General features: G+C 54.6%; 3 protein-coding genes and 4 pseudogenes across 3 annotated transcripts, besides 4 other annotated features; all 7 read left to right on the top strand.

Annotated features, from left to right (window-relative positions):
* Window positions 1-3,466: part of a mobile genetic element that runs on past the window's edge.
* Window positions 1-15,828: part of a sequence feature (areas not merged during assembly with more than two copies in the genome that could not be assigned to a particular haplotype) that runs on past both edges of the window.
* Tc00.1047053510363.220 (mucin-associated surface protein (MASP), putative) lies at window positions 3,548-4,696 on the top strand (the record flags this gene model as incomplete). The annotated part of the gene is made up of 1 exon (XM_814052.1): window positions 3,548-4,696. One exon carries the CDS (start codon window positions 3,548-3,550, stop codon window positions 4,694-4,696), a length of 1,149 nt encoding a protein of 382 aa, XP_819145.1.
* Window positions 3,840-3,949: a sequence feature (CT-rich).
* Window positions 5,456-6,184, top strand: Tc00.1047053510363.209 (annotated as a pseudogene).
* Tc00.1047053510363.196 lies at window positions 7,437-9,293 on the top strand (annotated as a pseudogene).
* Window positions 9,697-10,392, top strand: Tc00.1047053510363.183 (annotated as a pseudogene).
* On the top strand, window positions 11,162-11,785 carry Tc00.1047053510363.170 (mucin TcMUCII, putative; the record flags this gene model as incomplete). The annotated part of the gene is made up of 1 exon (XM_814051.1): window positions 11,162-11,785. One exon carries the CDS (start codon window positions 11,162-11,164, stop codon window positions 11,783-11,785), a length of 624 nt encoding a protein of 207 aa, XP_819144.1.
* Window positions 11,525-11,674: a microsatellite.
* On the top strand, window positions 12,322-13,845 carry Tc00.1047053510363.160 (annotated as a pseudogene).
* On the top strand, window positions 14,978-15,511 carry Tc00.1047053510363.130 (uncharacterized protein; the record flags this gene model as incomplete). The annotated part of the gene is made up of 1 exon (XM_814050.1): window positions 14,978-15,511. The coding sequence occupies one exon, from the start codon at window positions 14,978-14,980 to the stop codon at window positions 15,509-15,511; it is 534 nt and encodes a 177-aa protein (XP_819143.1).

Genomic DNA, 15,828 nt, shown 5'->3' with positions numbered 1-15,828 from the left:
AATTCTTCCTCCTGCTCCGAGAGCGCTTGCGCAACACGTATCTACGCCGCATCAGCAAGTTAAATCCAGGCGAGCCACTCGCATGGAAATACATTTCCGGACGAAAAAAGGCATCACTTCCATCCCCCACATCAATGTTATTAGGAGGTGGTCAACACACTTATAAAACAGCAAGGAGAGCAGCGAATGCTCTCAATCGCATCTTTCTTCCATTTCACCCCTCTCACAAGGCAGTTAGGTTTTCCAAAGGCATCAACAGACAGAGTGCATCTTTGAACATTTATGCTTTTTTTTCTTTTTGGGCAGCAGAACAACAACGAGTCTGCCGCTACATTTAATTCAGGTTCTTCATTCTCATCTAGTTCTGAGCCACAGGACAAAAACGACGCTGCCACCACATCTGGTTTATTTGCTCATCTTCACTCCCCTCTTGATGCACATTTTAATCGTACGGAACTGCTTGCTGCGCTACGTAATACGTCGTATGGCAAGGCCCCCGGACCGGATGAAGTCTACAGTGAGGCACTGCGACATATTTCGTCAAAGGGCCTCCGATTCCTTCTTCGTTGCATTAACCACAGCTGGACGACCGGTACGATTCCGGCTGAATGGAGACGCGCTACCATCGTTCCGCTCTTAAAACCCGGTAAGTCGCCGGAACTGCTTGAGTCATATCGACCCATCAGCCTTACCTCCATTGTGAGTAAGGTTGCTGAGAAAATGGTACTGAAGAGATTGCTTTGGGTGTGGACGCCGCACCCCCACCAGTATGCATATCGTAGTATGCGTACTACGACGATGCAGCTGGCACACCTGATACACGAAGTGGAGCATAATAGAAATCACTATTTCCAAGTGAGCCTTCCCAAGAAGAGCGGTATTGGCAATCAACTCCACTACAGACCCCATCGGACCCTGCTGGTGCTGGTTGATTTCAGCAAGGCCTTTGACTCCATAGATCATCGAGTCCTCAGTCGCTTGCTGGCTAATATTCCGGGGGTGAATTGTAGAGGGTAGCTTAGAAACTTTCTATGTGGTCGCTACGCGAAGACACGAGTTGGCCACAGACACAGCGATCGGCGTCCCATGCTGCGAGGAGTTCCTCAGGGGTCCGTGCTGGGACCGTATTTGTTCTCCCTTTACGTACACCCACTTCTCAATCTGCTGAACAGCTTTGCGGGTGTCACAGCAGACATGTATGCGGACGACCTCTCTATTATCGTTAAGGGGCAGTCCCGGGAAGACGCCATTCCCACTGCCAACATGGTTCTTCAAAAACTGCATGCGTGGAGTCAGGGTAATGGCCTGGCCATCAACCCGTCAAAGTGTGAAGCTGCTTGGTTCACACTTTCCACGCACACGGAGTCAGATTATGATCGTGAAGGAAGGTGGCCCCTGGTAGTGGCTGGATGCCAAATCCCAGTCATGACCATGGGGGCATCGCGAACTACGAAGCTTCTCGGCATGGATCTCGATCCACGACTGACGCTAAATGTGGCGGCCACCAAGCAATGCGCTGCCACTTCGCAACGGATATCGCAGCTACGCTGCATAGCGCACAAAGAGGCGGGACCATCTCCACATGACCTACGCACGTTCGTCATTGGATACGGTGCTTCCAAATTACGCTATGGCAGCGAGCTCATATGGGCAGTAGCGACGGATTCAGCGAAGAATGAGATGCAGAAGACGTACGCAACTCTGGCGCGCATTGTCAGTGGAGTTCCGAGCACTGTCGACCCGGAATCCGCACTGCTGGAGGCTAATACGCCGCCGCTCCATGTCCTTTGCCTGCGCGCGCGGCTCTCAATATTTGAGAACACACGCGCATGTCAGATGGACTGGATGCGGAGACCCCCGCCTGAGCCACCGCCTCGCGCCGGTTTCCGCATCTCGCCACTATCTCGGGACGAGCTATATGCCTTCGTAGACGCATACACAAAGGACTATGGCATCACCGAGAGCTCACCACGCGAAGAGCGGTTCTTTCGCAGCTCCATTCCTCCCTGGTTTGCGGCCTCCGCTCACCGGGTCACCATCGGTGTGGAACTTCCGATGGACCTCTCAATAACTGACGAAGAAGAGCTGATAAGGTAAAAGCGCAGAGTCAGCGAAGAGGCTCTGGCGCTGCACAGCCATCGTTCGTGGATACTTGCGACCGATGGCGGTGTCGACGTTCCCAAGTCAGCATGGGTTGGAATACTGCTTTCATCCCTCAACTCATCGGAGATAATAGAGAAGGCCAGCATAAACTGCGGCGCACGCCCATGCAGCTACAGGACGGAATCCCGTGCGCTGCTTCTAGCCCTAGAGAAGCTGATGATTCCTTGTATCCGCCACAGGCGTAAAACCCTGCTTGTGGTTACGGACAGTCGGTCTCTTCTAGCGGCTCTAAACAAGGGCCCGCTCAGTCAGACAGACTGGACGGAGGATCAGATCTGGCAGCGTCTCTTAACACTGACGCGTGCTGGCTGGTCCGTGCACCTGCAGTTTTGTTACGGACATTGTGGAGTACATGCTAACGAGCTTGCAGATCAGTATGCGACGCAGACTATGGCAACCGGACAATACACGGAGCAAGGAATCGCACCTTTATGGCACACGGATCTGCTGACATGTTTTACTACCCAGCTCACCAACAAGTGGCGTAGTACCATTCGTCAAGACACTCATCGCTACTTGCTTTGCGGCACAAGGCCATCAGATCTCAGCGGTAAGGACCTGATCACTCAGGAAGTTCTACACCGTCAGGAACTGGTTCGCCTCGCAAGGGCAAGGTGCGGGGAATCTGAGCTCTGGGGCCGACTATACTGGGCCGTGAGAGATTGCACGAACCAATGCCGATTCTGCAACATCTCACCGGAACAGTCTGCATATATGCGCTCTAACAACGATCCAACTGCACCGGCGACGGACACTGTTCCCCCGTCGGCGAGGGAGGAAGACGTCTCTCCAGTAAGCAGACGGACCCTCACACGCCGTCGGAAGGAGAAATGTCCGCACTGTGATTCTACATCGACGGGATTCTCGGGTCTCGTCAGTCACTGTCGGTCATTTCACCCGGAACATCCTCCACCGCTTCCCGAGCTCAAATGTGATTTCTGTGACATGGTTTTCCCCACACGGAGAAGTACCGCACAGCACAGAAGTCGCTGCGCACACAACCCAGACGCCACACGACATCTAAACAGAAGTGCCAGGAGGCGATCTCTGCTGCCGCAGGATCAGCCAGCTTCCACAAGCACGCCAATCGGCCCGCAGGAAACCTTGCACCATCTGCTTCTAGAATGTCCAGGCACCTTGGCTGTGCGCCGACGGCTGGGCATTGAACAGGACCTTCGCCTCGGAAAGTTCTCTCAATGACAGTTGCTTCATAGCAGGAAACTTTTGTCGTTGCTCGACCACCTCTTCGGCACTCAGATGGCACTGTATAGCTAGACGCGCTGGTAAGAGTAGGAAAAAAAAACCTTGTCTCTCCTTTTTTCTTTTTCTCTACATTGACGGGGAGTTAGTTTGTGCTGAAGGCTGCACGCAAGTGACAGGAGTGATGGCGATGATGACTGGCCGTGTGCTGCTGGTGTGTGCCCTCTGCGTGCTGTGGTGCGGTGTATTTGGAATTGCGGCCGATGGTGAAGTTGACGTTACCAGGGAAAAAGATGAGAGTTTGGAGGGCCCACTGCGTGGATCTCGAGAAAATGAGGATGGACCACAGAAGTCACTAGGTTCAGTAATGCAGAGGTCCAACACCGCAAATCAGGCGTTGAGTCTAGAAAATGGAGTTATGGTGAGCCAGCCAGAGGATCCTGCCAAAAAACAAGTGCCAGATGAAGTCGAGACGCAAAAAGAAAGTGAAGAAACGGAAGAAGAAGATTATGACGTTGTTGATGATGATGATGATGTTGAGGAAGAAGAGCGAGAAGAGGAAGCAGTAGAGACAGCAGAGACAGAAATACCCAATGATCAAACAAAAGAGGAAGCATCATCACCACCACAATCAAAGCACAAAAAAGGGCCAACACCAGCAAAAGGAATCCCAACAACACAATCACCAGCAACGCCAGTACTACCAACGACGCAAGGACAGCCGCCAACGGCAGCGCCATCACCAGAAGATTCACCAGTCCCAGCAGCGTTGGCAGCAACAGCGGCACCGAAATTAACATCATCAGAACAAGGAAACATACCAGCAGCGGCGCGGAAAAAGGATGAAAAACAATCGGAAGTTATTGACCCGGCACAAGAAAGCGAACAGCCCGGTCCTCAAGATTTCGTGTTAGTGCAACATTCACAAGGTGTTCACGAGAGCAAGGAGTCAAACAGCAATCCACGAAACCCAGCCAGCGCCTCCGCCGCTGCCAACCAGCGGGATGCAACATTTAACGGTCATGGTGAACCAGCACAAACAACATCTTCAAATAAAAGCGTTTTTGAGATTAACGACGCTAACAGTGGCACTGAAGAAGGGATATCAAGCGATGATCCAACTGCTGACGGTGCAGGGAAAAACGACACAAAAAACAGTCAAAATAAGCATGGCAATACGAAGGAAACACCAGTCGAAGCCACGGCCATGAAGGGTGCCGCGGCGACGACTGGCGACAGTGACGGCAGCACCGCGGTCTCCCACACCACCTCCCCTCTTTTGCTTCTTCTTCTTGTTGTTGTTGCGTGTGCGGCTGCGGTGGTGGCCGCGTGAGAGTGAGGGAGAGAGAGCCGTGCACCGCCCGCACACACACTCGTCCTTCTCTCTGTGTGTGTGTGTCCCCTTGCATGGACTCTCGCCCTCACCTCACCCCACGAGGCACACACAATAATGTGCCCATTGTATACATGCATGCACACCCATGCATGCCCGTTGGTGCTCTCTTTTGCACCGACACACACCGCTGCCGTCCTGCCTGGCTGCATGGGCGGAGCACCGTAACTGTTTCTGTTTTGTTTTTATTGCATTGAGTGGGCGACCTCTCTCTCCCTCTGTGTGTGTGTTTTGCTTTACGGGAGTAATGAGAGTGTGTGTGCGCTGGTCGTCCCACGCTTCGGCTTTTTGTTTTTTTATTCTTGTAATGTTTTACTTGTGTTGCGGTTGAGTGGACCTTTTACACGCTTTTTTGATTGGCAGTTTGGTTTGACTTTGGACACTTGAATTTTTTTTTGTTTCATGTTGTTTCTATTCTTCTGGGAGAGTGCCAGCCTCTTGTATTCTTCTCGAGTCAATTAGATTGTCTTTGGCTTATGGCATGCTTCGTTTGATTCACGTTAATATTACGGCCTTCGGCGCTGCTTCTTCTTTGCGATGTGATTTGTCGGCGGTTGCTTTGTTGTCTCCCTGAAGTATTCCTGATTCTTTGACGATGTGGTCATCTCCGACGGCGAGGTCGATTTCGGTTACGGTGAGGAAAATGCTTCTCAGGGCGCAGGATGCGTTGCAGGTGTGCAGCGGCGTTTGGAGGGACCCATGGGTGCCCATAGGAATTAAGGCGTCAACAAAATACCCGTGTGGCAGCAGGAAGTATTGCGGCTTCTCCCGGTGTTACGCAATGAATTCATTGAATGAAAATCGTCACTCTGAGGATGGTGTTCCGTCCTCTGCGCACGGTAACCTTCTTGCCGAAGAAACTGTCCCTGCTGCTGTCAAACTGCATGCGGATCGTCTGCTCGTCCGGCCACTGGAGGCTCCGTTGGTTGTGCCCCCATTTGCCACGAGTAGCGTTTGCAGTTGGTTCACGGTGACTGATGGGCATTGTTCCACTGGTGTTGCCGATTCTGTTATGGTGCAGTGCGTAGCTGCAGCGTCGGGTGGTGTGTGGGCACTGCTTTTCGCCACGCTGGAGGATGGCCGTCCCGTCGCTGGCGCCATGCACTTTTCCCGGCCGTTTTATTTCACGGACGCATCGCCACCCGCATCGCCGCGCACTTGTTGGCCCATGCTCGTGGGTTTGCCTGCCCGCACATGGCCAGCCGCAGCATGGTGAGGAATGTTGCCGGTGTGCGTGGCAGGGCGCTGTCGGTGGTGATGGACTCGACGACTGCCGCGATGCCTGCGAGGGAGCACCACGACTGCGGCGACACTGATGGCATGGAGCTGCAGGATGACGATGGGGACGGGAGGACGCTGGAGTCGCACTGGTCGCAGCGCCACGCGAAGGATGAGTGGATGGCACCGATTGGTTGTGCCGGCTGCTGCAGAGAAAGTGCTCCGCACCGAAAATGAGTGAATATTTCCACATGCTCCGCGAATTGGGCGTTTTCTGCCAGACGCAGCGCGTCAGATCGTTATTCCAACGGTTGGTATTTGGGAGTATCCATGAGATGTCAGCCAAACGCCCGATGGGCCGTTGCCCCATTACTGATCCCGCACTGGATGTGGGGGATGTTGACGCTGTTATTTGGAGGGGAGAATATTTTTCTGCGGTGCCTGGGGATGAGCCCTCTTCGTGGTGTCCGGACACGCTTCCCAACACGACGATGGATGCGAGGGACCCGAAGGAAACACATCTCAGTGCTGCCACGCATGCGGCATTGAGGTGTCTCGGCATGCAGTTGCATCTGGAAGTGACTGAAAAGGGTAACGTCCGTTGCGCCCCATGCACGGACGGAGCGACGATTGCGTGGACCACTCGACCGTACGATGATGGAAACGGTATTTGCCGTGACCACGCGCAGGTGTGCACGATATCCGCCAACAGCGGCAGGCTGCTTCCAGTGGTTCCGTGGGACGGCGAGGAGAGAGCGTGTGGAGCGGGACGGTCTCACCGGCATCTACTGAACTTTTGCCAGGGGCATCCGTCCCCGATGCAGAGAGCATTGGGACCTGCCGCGGCACACCACCGAAGGATGTTGTCACGGCTATTCCCCAGAAGCATCCGTCGACAGAGGAGAAGTGGATCCGGCCAGGATGCCCCGACAGACCGCAAGAAGCTTCTCTCGGCGGCAGGGACCGAAGCAGCGAGACGGAAGGCATGCAGGCCTCGCCTCCGACTCTCGGTGATGACACTGTTGCTGCTTGTCCCTGTCCGCTGCTTCTTCTGCTTGCCTCTACTGCCGCCGTGGCAACACTCCATCGAGTTGCGGTGTGGACGGCGTTGCGCTGCGAGGCGACTGCGCTTCCTCCTGCGTGGCCTGTACTCATCATTGGATGCCCAATAGAAAAACATCTATTTCATTGGGTCCCTTTCTCCATATGCATGTGCTGTGTCCGCTCCGTTTGACTTTTTATTTGAGATTGGTTGTACTTCCGACGCACATAGCTCCTCCCGTGTTGGTTGCCGATGTGGGCCACCGTATGGTCTTATGGCATTGCTTGTGTGTTTGTTAGATTTTCTGAGACGCACATACATACACCAGTGCGAGTGGAATGTGCGCACACAAGAAACACATGCATGTCGAAGCACATTGTCTGTGTGACTTGTGCTTGACATATTATGCGGGGCGGGTTGGTGCGGTCAAGGCCGACGGAAGAAGGGCAGCCGCGTGAGCCCAGCAATGGCGTTTGTGGTTGTGCGCGGGATTATATATTCCACCAGATGCTTGACGCCGTTCATGGATCGTTTAAAGTTTTTTTCTGCGATGCCATGCTGCGTCTGCGCTGAGCTGCTCACTGCGTCTTCATGATCTCATGGAGCACGGCGTGACACTGCTTGAGGACCCCATGACGCCGCGGCAGCCGATTATGAGTAGCCCTGCACCCTACTTTTTTGCCGTGGAGGATGCGTCTGTGAGCCGCGTGGTTGAGGATTGGATGGCAAAGGTCCTGCACAGGGATGTACACATCTTTGCGCTGGGGTGCACCCCGCATCGTCGCCTTCAGCAACTCCCGCGGGCTCGGATAGCGCCGATAGCGATGCGTTCCAAGGACATTATGTTAGACTTCGCCGCCCCTGAGGTGCTGGTGTTCCACCTCAGCATGCAGAATGGGTTCTTTCATCTGCTGTCGCCACTGTCGCCTCCGAATTGATGGTCCGTTTTGGATGTTGCGGCGTCACGTCCTGTGGCGGCTATTCACGCCATGAACAACGGTGTGCCTGCCATTCGCCAACAAAACAGAGGCAGCATCTGCCATGGGCTTGCCGGGACCTTTTTTGAGGGCTTGCCAGGCAATACCACGACGAGCCGGATTTCACTTAGGGGCGCCGACAGCCGCGGCAACCCGGTGCGGATCATCGTTGATTGGGGCTGTGTCACGGTGATGCCGCTGATGCACCAACACACATCTCAGTGTCTGCTTGATGACCTGATGCCGCTGCAGAATAACTTGTATGAGCAGACCTGTAGGAATTGTCTGGGTGAGGACTCGAAGCGGCAGTAATTGGTGAGGAAGATGTGTACCGGCGCTCGTACCGTCACTGATTCCTTGCGCAGTGCGTGGAGGAGCTTCCGGCGGTGCTGAAAAACCTCCACGCGTATCACCCGGGATTGGTGCAGGACTTGGAGCCGAAGGCCAATCTTGCGGAGTTGAGCAGTGCGGTGCGGGCTCCGCCGGAGTTTTGGGAGAGGCAAGCCAGACTGTCGCTGCACATCGATATTTGCGCGAGGCTTGTGGCACAGTACCGGGAGAAGCGACTGGCGGAGGTGTGGGAGGTGGAACAAGAAATCGCCGTTGGGCACCAACCCCTCAGGAAAAACCTGGATGGCGTGCGGCACCTGACGAGGGATGCGGCGATGCCCCGGCCAGTGCGTCTGCGTCTCCTCCTGTTGCTTGTGGCTGCGAGCAGCACCGACGAGTTGACGGAGGCCAAGAAGCAGCAGCTGATCCGAGACGGTGGACTGACGCCCGACGCCCATTTGTTTGCGAACCCTGAGCATGTGACGAGGAGGGCCGGGAGCGTGCAACGATACAGCACGGCGTCGGCGCAGAGCGGACGGAGCACGAGTGCCTCTGCGGGCAACGCCGCGACGGACGAGGATACGTTTTTGAAGCATGCCTGTATGATGATGGAGACGGCGGACAGGAATAGGACGCTGCGGATTGGGCTGTCGTTGGCATCGATGGAGCGCCATCATGCGATGGGGGCAAATGGCGCGAGTGGTGGCCAAAACAGTGGAGCAGCAGGAAAAACCGCCGGGATATTTCAAGGGTGTGGTGGCAAAGAGGAGAATCATCCTGATCTGGGTGGCGGTGGTGGGACGATTGCCCTCACAACTCCTCAGCGCATTGTGCTGCTTGTTTTGTGTGGTGTGGCCTGCAGCGAGAGGCGCTCGGTCCATGAGATATCCAAAAGGTATGGCCGTGAGGTGGTCATTGGAGAGCCTCGCTGCCGCGTCCTGAGGTGTGTTTGTGCAGGGAATTGGCATCCTACGGCACTGGGACTCAGGGACAAGACACGCAAAGGAATGCATCGAGGGCCAAAGAGTGGAACAGACGCAACACACACGATTGCGGGTGTCCATTGGAATTGTGTGCGCTTGTGTCTGCATTCCCTTCCTCTCCAAGAAGCGTTTCATACGATGCGCGTGTGTGTTTCAACGGCCGCGCTGCTTGCCTTTTGCTTTTTTTTTTTTTTGCGTGTGCGGTTGCAAGTCATTTCCATGCAACTAAGAAGGCGAATAAAAAAGGAAGGACATTTGTGGAGCATGCACCCACGGCTTCAGTGTTCATCCACTGGTGCTGACCTTTCTTGCCAGTGCATTTGTGCACGGTTTTCCCTCCAATGTTTATTTTTTTTTTGCACAGGAGGCAACGGGTGGGCATTCGTGAGTGCTGCGGCGGGCTGTTGTTGCCCTTGCCGGGACGCGCTTAACGGCGGCAGCTCCATGACTTTGTGCACAAAAGGAATGGGAACGTTCTCCGGATCCTCACTGCAGGCGCATGTCGTGGACGGCCGAAAAGGAGTGTGTGCCCGGTGTTGTTCGTAGCTCCAAGGAAAAGATGGTGTTGGATGATGCACGACGAGTGGATGTGGATTGCGTTGACCGTGCATCGCAGGTGTATCCGCTGGAGGCATTGCGGGCGGCCGTGGCCACATGCGAGTACAATACATCTACCGGAAGAACATTTTTAATTGGCTCCTCAGGCGGAATCAAATGCACTCAGGCAATGGGTTTACCGCGAGGAATGGCAGGAGGAGACGCACGACGACGAAGTCACTCGCGTCGTCATTCATTTCCGTCGCCGTGAGACCAAAACACAGCCCGCGCCAATACGCCTTGCGGATTTTCCGGGGTGACACGCACTGTTCTGTTTGTCGCCACTGTTCCCCCATTCCTGAGCGTCGGTGCAGAAGTCCCTGTCGATGCACGTTCCTATCGATTGCGGACACACCCATTGATTGATGCGGCCGGCACCCCAGCCCATTGCTGGTGCTTCTTGCATTACTGCTGCACCGCCCCAGCAGCTGGTGCAGTGGGACTGGGGACGAGAACACGGCAGACAAAGTTCAGTCAGATGGTGCTGGCAGCCCTGTCAGCGTCTCGCCTACTCCAGCGGCGAGCACAGAAATCGACGGGACAGGGAAGGCATTGACAGAGTGTCAGGACACCAGTTGTCTTTCAACATCATTTGCAGCCAAACAACCGGAAGTATTCACAACAACATCATTCACCAAAAATGAAAAGGAACAACGGCCACCGCCGACAGCGACAGCACCACCGCGGTCTCCCACACCACCTCCCCTCTTTTGCTTCTTTTTGTTGCGTGTGCGGCTGCTGCTGCGGTGCCCAGACCTGCATGAAGTGGTGTGCTCTGAATATGAACGAAGGCCGAAGGCAACTGAATTGTTTTTGTGACGAATATTGGCTGCACTTCCCGTGGACCAACAATCCACGTGGTGTGCGGGGATCTCCTTTTTTTATTGTTGCTTTGCTGTTGTGTTGCTGTGTGCGCTGCACCTCCTTGTGTGTGTGCGCACCCTCCGTGAGGGGTGCCAACACGACGGACCGCTCTCGCCGTGTGTGCATGCGGTGGATCCTTGTGTGCCGCTCCTGTTTTCTTCTCCCTCCTCCATCTGTGTGTTGGTGTTGCGGCAGGGCTGTGTGTGTGCCTGCTGCCGTGGATTGGAGTGTGTGTCGTGCGTGGTGTGCGGCGTACGGTGCATGCCTGGCTGCTGCCCTCTCCTCATGTGGTGTGCCCTCTGTGTGTGTCTGCCGCACCTCTCGTCTCCCCTGTTGCTCTCCATGTCCCTCACTGTGCAGATCAGCTCCACACCACTGAACGACCACACTCACGATGATGATGACGTGCCGTCTGCTGTGCGCCCTGTTGGTGCTCGCCCTGTGCTGCTGCCCATCGGTGGGCGTGGCAGATACTGATACTGAATCCGCTGACGTTCCTGAGGATGAAGATGGTGGAAGACGCGCCGATCAATTGGCCACTGTAGCAGTGTCACCACATGAGGAAACCGTTCCGTCAGGGTTGCCAGTTAAGGAGCCTGGAGAGGAACAGGGAACAACTACCAGAGAGGGAAAACGTTCGACCTATAAGTTGCCAAAATCAGATGAGGCGGACGATACGGTACAGAAAAAGGGTAAGAACGGTACGACAGGGACAGAAACTGACAAGAATACATCCACAGACAAAACAAATGTGCCAACTACAACGACCAGTACGACTACAACACTGGCATCAAACATCACTACAACCACCACCACGACCACCACTGCGCCAGAGGCACCAAGTACCACGACGACGACTACCACCAGTACTACAACTACAACACAGTCACCAACGACGACGACCACCCGCGCACCGTCACGTCTTCGCGAAATCGACGGCAGCCTCAGCAGCTCTGCGTGGGTGTGTGCCCCGCTGCTGCTCGCCGTATCCGCGCTGGCGTACACCACTCTGGGCTGAAGAGGTGTGTGCGGGCTGTGCGTGCCAGCACTCAGCCACGGGGACTTGTGCCTCCAGTGTGGTCCGATGCAAATAAATAAGAGAAAATAATGATTGTGTTTTGCTTCACTTGCTTCCGCTGCCCTGCTGTGTGCTCCTTTTTGCTTCTAACTGTATTCTTCACGTTGAACGCATCCCAGACACACTCACATGTAATAAACGCATACAATTTTTGCGTGGAATCACATGTTTGCGTGTGGATGCATGCACACTGGAACCATACTGTGCAGCTCATTTTATTAAATTCTTGTTGCTTTTTTGTGTTTTTCTAATTGTTTTGTGTGTTTTCTTGCTGATCAATTACTGCGGGGCGTTGTGTGTTTTTGTTTTTCTTTTCCTGATTCCAACTTCCTCATGGTGTGTGCTCTGCTGCTGCGCAAGCTGCTATCGTTTGTTACTGCTGTGCGTGGCTGCGTGACTTGTCTTTCCTTTTGCTTCCGCTCTGCGTTGACGTGTTGTTAGTTTTTGCTGAAGGCTGCACGCAAGTGACAGGAGTGATGGCGATGATGATGACTGGCCGTGTGCTGCTGGTGTGTGCCCTCTGCGTGCTGTGGTGCGGTGTATTTGGAATTGCGGCCGATGGTGCCGATGGCAGTGCGGTTGAGTATTCCTTCGCGGGACAGCACGCTCAGATGCGGAGGGAATGCGTGGAGAAGGTTGGCAGGAGGACAGGAGTCGGTGCGAATGCGTCCGCCGTGGAGGAATGCATGCGTCGGGGGATGGACGGTGTGCGTGCCGTTGTGTATGGCCGTAGCCGTTGGAGGCGTCAACAGTTTGCCGTTGCTGCTACTGATGGTGTTTCTAGTGAGGTTGACATAAATTCCGGATCTTCCCCAGAGGATCAGTCAGTGAATGCTGCTGGTTCGCGGGCAGAGTCACAAGTGCAATCACTGCTCGTTCCAGAGCCAGGACAAGCAGATGCAAAATCAGGAGAGAATCCACCGAAACCCGCAGGGTCTCTTGAGACGACGAAAGGCGAAAGTGGAGGGAAATCAAAGGAAGAAGAAAAAGAGGAAAATCCGACTGTAGAGACGAAAGGCCCTGACAGTACCAATGGTGAAAACCAAGTTGGCAATGCAGCCACCGGCAATTCAAATGGAGGTCGGGAAGAAAATAACGGAGTCACGCCGCAAGTTCAAGAAGAAGTCGTAGAACCCAAAGAAGAAAAAGAACCACAAAAAGAATTGGAAGAGAAAGAAAAGCAAAGGGCTGAAGAGAATAAACAGGACGATCCCGGGAAAGGTGATGAAGACACTGAAGATTCAGCTCTTGGCCCAGATCACAAGGACGGTGAAGGAGAGAAGGAAGGAGATGCAGTAAGCAGTAAAAAAGGAAAAGAAGTGAATGGGGGTGGTGGTGCCGACGGTACACCCCTGACGCAACTGTAGTTCTTCAGCCTCCTTCCCCTGTTGACGCTACGGACCGTCAAAGTATTGAGAAAAAGAATGATGACGGCAATGGGGGAGAACGAGACGCCGAGAGAACGCAAACGCAAGAAGCAGCACGACCATCAAAAGCAGAGAAATTAGCAGCAGAATTAAGTACCGAAGAAGATGCAGTCGAAACAGAAACAAAAAACCCGGGAAAAAAGACGCAACGAGAAGATGCAGGAAAAGAACAGACAACCATTGGAGCAAAATCAAATCCAGAAACACCTGCCGCAGAAAGGGAGGCACACAACAGAGAAGAGGTACCAAAAGAAGAGGAAGATTCAGGAAAAGCAACAACAAATGAAAATGTTGACGGAAGGCAAACAGCCGTAAAGGACAATGACCACAATGAGGCAGAGAAAACAAGGCAAGAAAATGAAAACAACGTGGAGGAAGTGGAGAAAGCAGAAGCCAAAGAGAAAGAAGAGCCAAACGAAAAACAAACCGTTGCAGCCAAAGGCCTTAACCTGAACAACACGGCAGCAGCAGGCGACAGTGACGGCAGCACCGCAGTCTCCCACACCACCTCCCCTCTTTTGCTTCTTCTTGTTGTTGCGTGTGCGGCTGCTGCGGCGGTGGTGGCCGCGTGAGAGTGAGGGAGAGAGAGCCGTGCACCGCCCGCACACACACTCGTCCTTCTCTCACTGTGTGTGTCCCCTTGCATGGACTCTCGCCCTCACCTCACGCCACGAGGCACACACAATAATGTGCCCATTGTATATATGCATGCACACCCATGCAGGCCCGTTGGTGCTCTCTTTTGCACGACACGCACCGCTGCCGTCCTGCCTGGCTGCATGGGCGGAGCACCGTAACTGTTTCTGTTTTGTTTTTATTGCATTGAGTGGGCGACCTCTCTCTCTCTCCCTCTGTGTGTGTGTTTTGCTTTACGGGAGCAATGAGAGTGTGTGTGCGCTGGTCGTCCCACGCTTTTTTTTTATTGTTTTACTGGTAAATTTAATTTTTTTTTCGGTTTGCTTTAAATTTTTTTGCTACTCTTTCTTTGCTTTTTTTTTTGCTTTCGAGGGGAATCACCGTGTATGTTTTTTCTTTTCTACTCTTCCCTCTTTTAATTGTTTCTGCTGCACTCCTCCTGTGAGGGGTGCCGTGTGTTTCCCGCCCAACTGCTCCACTCGCACACCCACCGACACGCTCATGACGACGGCCCTGTGCGCCTCGCCTGCTGCACGCATGAGGAGGGGCCGCGACGAACGGCGCGCTGAGGGAGCCGTGACGTGTGGGCGTGCGACGAGGGCCTGTGGGGCGGCGCACACATTTCTTTCCCTCCTGTTTTGTTTTCTTGCGGCCAGGGCGGGCAGACACCCGCAGCGCCACACACACAGCCACACCCTGCCGCCGTGTTTTTTGTTTTCTTTCTTTTTTTTTTTTATTCGATGGGTGTGTGCTGCCACCGTGTGTGATTGTTGAGGTTGGGGACGTACCGCATGTATCGCTGTCATCCAGCTGTGCCTCTTACCGAGTTGACGTCCCTCCCTGTGCTCCTCTTTCTGCTTTTCCAGCACACAGAAAATAAGTGTTTGCACAGTGCTCTGCAGTAATGTTTGGCGACGGCGGGGCGTGGGCTTGCGTCCCGTGCTGAAATGGCAACACGGCTGCACGATGCCCGCCATGCGTGAAGGTGTTGCCTGCTCTTGGGACCATTCTTTTCTCCTTGTTGTATTTACTGTGCTGGGTTCGTGCGTTGCTCGGTGTGTGATGACGCATGACGGACGGTGCCACGATGGCCTCCTCTGACGATGACAGTCGCTGTGCTCTCGGCACAAATCCACACAGACTTCCTTGTCTCTCTGTGGGAGTGATTGCGGCAGGGCATTGCTGCGAGCGTGATGGGGACCACGACGGCGTCACCCTCGAGAAGGTGCCACGCTCTGTTGGTTGTGGAGCGGCGAGGCGGTTTGCCTGCAGCCCGACTGACAGAACCGCATGGTCGTTTCATTGCGGTCACTCCGTCGGCGTCACCCGCTGCGGTGGTGTCCGTAAGAGCCGCAGCCCCGATGAGGATGGCCTTGTGGTTATCTGGCAGCTCAGAACTTCAGGCCCTTCGCCCCTCAGGATTGCCCCTGCTGCTCGACTGGCGCAGCACCATCCCGGCATGGTTCTTCTGCAGGAGTGCAGGCACGAGAGTGCCCCAGCGACGAGGCTCACTGGCTGCGGTGACTTCCACCAGGCCTGCAGTGGGCGTGCCAGTGGCGTGGCCTTCTTGGTGCGCCACACCTTGCCGTGCGAGCACCTGTAGCTCTTGGCACCAACTGCCTGGAGACCAATGCCTTCCGCGTGTACCCACCGGCCTGCCCCAGCATGTACGTGGTGAACCTCTGCAAACTTCCACGGCAATTGCCCACGCTGCTCACTTTACGAGCACCATTCGTCGCCTTGGTCCTGCAGCGGTTATTTGCGACCTGAATTCACATCATGAGCTGCGGGACGGTTGCTCACCATCCACGACGGCAGGAGAGGACCTCGCCGCCACCCCAACCGGCATGGAGATTGGGCTGTCCGACGACCCGGCGCAGGCAACGTGGATCAGCGGCCGCAGCGTTTCGTTTCCCGACG

The sequence above is a fragment of the Trypanosoma cruzi genome, genomic scaffold, assembly GCF_000209065.1.
Source record: "Trypanosoma cruzi strain CL Brener 1047053516723 genomic scaffold, whole genome shotgun sequence".
Taxonomy (NCBI): domain Eukaryota; phylum Euglenozoa; class Kinetoplastea; order Trypanosomatida; family Trypanosomatidae; genus Trypanosoma; species Trypanosoma cruzi.
Note: the sequence above shows the minus strand (reverse complement) of the source record. Positions and strands in the feature narration are given on the sequence as shown.